Source organism: Sinocyclocheilus grahami, unplaced genomic scaffold (genome assembly GCF_001515645.1).
Source record: "Sinocyclocheilus grahami isolate Dianchi unplaced genomic scaffold, SAMN03320097.WGS_v1.1 scaffold225.1, whole genome shotgun sequence".
Lineage (NCBI taxonomy): Eukaryota > Metazoa > Chordata > Actinopteri > Cypriniformes > Cyprinidae > Sinocyclocheilus > Sinocyclocheilus grahami.
The window spans coordinates 2,136,404-2,140,374 of NW_015505404.1; the positions used below are offsets into that span (position 1 = coordinate 2,136,404).

At 36.2% G+C, this 3,971-nt stretch overlaps 1 protein-coding gene and 1 long non-coding RNA gene across 3 annotated transcripts in view; one reads left to right on the forward strand and one right to left on the reverse strand.

Annotated features, from left to right (window-relative positions):
- LOC107596974 (multiple epidermal growth factor-like domains protein 11) overlaps positions 1-3,971 on the forward strand; it is a 104,300-nt gene that overhangs the window by 80,224 nt on the left and 20,105 nt on the right. For both annotated transcript variants that reach the window (XM_016287857.1, XM_016287856.1), the window contains exon 13: positions 1,653-1,799. In XM_016287857.1, the coding sequence (XP_016143343.1) occupies positions 1,653-1,799 (147 nt within the window). The remainder of the gene's footprint in view (positions 1-1,652; positions 1,800-3,971) is intronic.
- The window catches only part of LOC107596976 (uncharacterized), a 16,385-nt gene that overhangs the window by 2,679 nt on the left and 9,735 nt on the right, over positions 1-3,971 (reverse strand). The window lies entirely within an intron of this gene.

Below are 3,971 nucleotides of genomic sequence, written 5' to 3' on the forward strand. Positions count from 1 at the left end.
GTTCTCTCGGTTGGTTGTGCATATTTTTCTTCCACACTTTTTCCTTCCACTCAACTTTCTGTTAACATGCTTGGATACAGCACTCTGTGAACTCTTTGGTAATGAATGTTTGTGGCTTACCCTCCTTGTGAAGGGTGTCAATGATTGTCTTCTGGACAGCTGTCAGATCAGCAGTCTTCCCCATGATTGTGTAGCCTAGTGAACCAAACTGAGAGACCATTTTGAAGGCTCAAGAAACATTTGCAGGTGTTTTGAGTTGATTAGCTGATTGGCATGTCACCATATTCTAATTTGTTGAGATAGTGAATTGGTGGGTTTTTGTTAAATGTGAGTCAAAATCATCACAATTAAAAGAACCAAAGACTTAAACTACTTCAGTCTGTGTGCATTGAATTTATTTAATACACGAGTTTCACAATTTGAGTTGAATTACTGAAATAAATTAACTTTTCCACGACATTCTAATTTATTGAGATGCACCTGTAGGTGCATGGCAAAGATTCATTACATAATTTTTCTCTAATGTAACTGGTTCTTCATAAGTGAAATTCAACAAATCTCCATTCTGTTACTTGCAAAATAAATTTGGTTTTTGATTACTTCAGCTCATTACTCAAGTCATGGGTTGTTATGGTTATTTTTATATTCAGACAGACGTCTAGCCGTTTTGTCCATATGCATCTGTAATTGCAACATACTAACTGAAGTGTCGGTACATTTTGTTCTCAAAAGCGAACAAATGTTAGACCTGCAAGGAGAAGACAAATGTTACGCCTGTAAGGAAGAGGAATGTTAGTTATGATAAATTTAAAATCTATCTATCTATCTATCTATCTATCTGTTTATCATTCTGTCTGTCTGTCTGTTTGTCTGTCTATCTATCTACATTTATATACACACATATATTGTCTTTTCTATTATTTAATTATATTAAATTTTATATGTATTTTTTATTTCTGTTATCATTATTATCTGTTTTATAGTATATATTTACAGTAGCATTTAGCTGTTTGTCTGCTGTGCTGGTTCCATTATAAGCTTGTTTATGAGAATGTGTGTCCATGTGCCTTGTTGTTTTCCTGTTTTTGTTGTAATCCCAGCATGACCAGCTAATGTCATTACATTACAACACTTCGAAACAATATAGTAGGTCTCTTCTTTATATATTTGAGTGTGCGTACTTGAGCGTGTCCCTAGTGGAACTCTACACACAAACCAGCTGAAAGAGAATGGGAGAGGAGGCTCAACCACCCGAGGGACTTGGCCCTGTTAATGAACACTCTGCACTGGCAGGGAGGCCCAGTCTGATCAAAAATACATACAGAGCACAGCACAGAGCGGCCCAGTGCTGCAGCCAAGAGATGCATGAACCTACACACACACCACGCTTTTGAAACCAGCACTTGTGCTTTCAGAGAAGCCTGCTTGGTACTCTGTTGCTGTCCCAATAGAAAATATGATACTAGCTTACTATAAAAGCAGTGCCCTTAAGGTTCAGGCATCCCCCATCGCACATGTCTCTTTTCTGATTTATTTTGCTTTTGTTTGTTTTGCTTTCCTGCATGTATTCCCACTTCTGTTTTCTGCTATAATAGTAAATATGGAAGCACATGGAGAACATGCAGTGATACTTCCCTCATTTGTTTTAACAGGCATCCACTGTGACGGCATCTGCCCTCAAGGCTTCTGGGGGCCTAACTGCTCCATGACCTGCTCGTGCCAGAACGGAGGCTCCTGCTCTCCTGAAGACGGGACCTGCGTGTGCGCTCCTGGCTACCGCGGGACTTCCTGCAAGAGAAGTAAGCTTCCTGTCAACTTCCGTTCTCCTTCCAGTGACACTTTTAACACAATGTCACCTTCTCAAAGCCTGTCACATAAGTGGTTTATTTGAACACACTTCAACCGAAGACGATAAACAACTGGTGGGATGAGAGGGGGTCACGACTGTTACATCCAGACGGTGACCCTCTGGGAGTGGAGTGGGGACGGTTGAAGAGTGAAGCACTTAGTGAAGAGTCATGAACATGTGCGAGCAAATCTTTAATCACACAAGTCTTAATCACTTCAGGCCTGGATCTCTGTAGAGATGCAGTGTTCATGTGGGGCTCTCATCAGCCTCTCCATGAGGAGAAGTGTTTACTCAGCCTCTCAAGGGTCTGCTTCTTAAGACACTGATTTGCTCTTGCTGTTTCTCTTTACCACACTGTGCCCTCAACAGATAAGCTGACTGATTGCTGGTCATTTTCAAGGATCAAATATAGTCTGTATATGGTAAAGCCAGTAATATGGCAGGAGACAGGTGACCATTTAAAAACATGTCCAGGTTAGGGTATCTATATGTCTGTCTATCTATCTATCTATCTATCTATATGTCTATCTGTCTGTCTGTCTGTCTAATAAACAACAGGCATTCAATAAATAGATTAATAGTTCATATTACAAATAAATATACTTGTTTATTCTGTTAATGTATACATATGTGTGTGTGTGTGTGTGTGTGTGTGTATCAGAATCAGAATCAGAATGAGCTTTATTGCCAGGTATGTTTACACATATGAGGAATTTGTTTTAGTTACAGAAGCTCCACAGTGCAACAGAATGACAGTGACAAGACAGGATGCAGATAATAAAAAGAATAATATACAAAATAGACAATGTACAAAATAACAAAAACACAATATATAATATAGACAATTATATATGTACAGGTATGATATGTGCTAATTTGAAATGTAATAAGTATGTGTGTTAAATAAATAATGTATAATGCCTGAGGGAAGAAACTGTTCCTGTGTCTGGCCGTTCTGGTGCTCAATGCTCTGTATCGCCGACCAGATGGCAACATTTATACATATATATATATATATATATATATATATACAGAATAAACTATATATATATACTGTATATATGTGTTTTTTAAAGAATTCTCTTCTGCTCACCAAGCCTGCATTTATTTGATCAAAAATACAGCAAAAGCAATAATATTGTGAAATATTTTTCCATTTAAAGTAACAACTTTCTATTTGAAAATATATTACAATGTAATTTATTGATGTGATCAAAGCTGAATTTTCAGCATCTTGCTATCTATCTGTCATTCTGTTGTTCTGTCTGTTTTCATTGAATACATTTTTAATAAATAAAAATTTGTAAATATATTTTACCTAACATTTTAGTTTTACTTTTCAGATTTTTTTTCTGTAATGTTCTAGCTTTGTCATTGAATCTCATTATATTCCCATTCTTATTTTAATAGTACATTTTACTTTATTACAGCTAAAAATACTAATACTAATAATAATAATAAAATAAAAACTGGAATAATCCGTAAAGTTAAAAGAAACACTGGAATACAATGTTTTTTAAATAAAAGCCGCATAAATTAAAGGCAGTACAATATGTACTAACATGATGTATACAGTGGTGTGAAAAGGTTTTTGCTGTTTTTTAAATGTTTTGCATATTTGTCACACTTAAAAGATTCAGATCATCAAACTAATTTTAATATTACACAGAATTAATGCAAGTAAATACAAAATGCAGTTTTTAAATGATGATTTCATTTATTAAGGGAAAAAAGCTGTCCAAACCTACGTGGCCCTATGTGAAAAATGAATTGCCCCCACCTGTTAAATCATGAAAGAACTGCAATTAACAACATTATTTTAGAAAGCCGAGTTAAATTTCACTAGCCACACCCAGGCCTGATTACTGCCAGACCTGTTGAATCAAGAAATCACTTAAATAGAACCTATCTGACAAAGTGAAGCATGCTTAAAGAGCAACACATCATGCCGCCATCTAAAGAAATTCAAGAACAGATGAGAATCAAAACAATTGACATGTATCAGTCTGGAAAGGATTATAAAGCCATTTCTAAGGCTTTGGGACTCCAGCGAACCACGGTCAGAGCCATTATCCACAAATTGAGAAAACTTGGAACAATGGTGAACCTTCCCAGGAGTTGC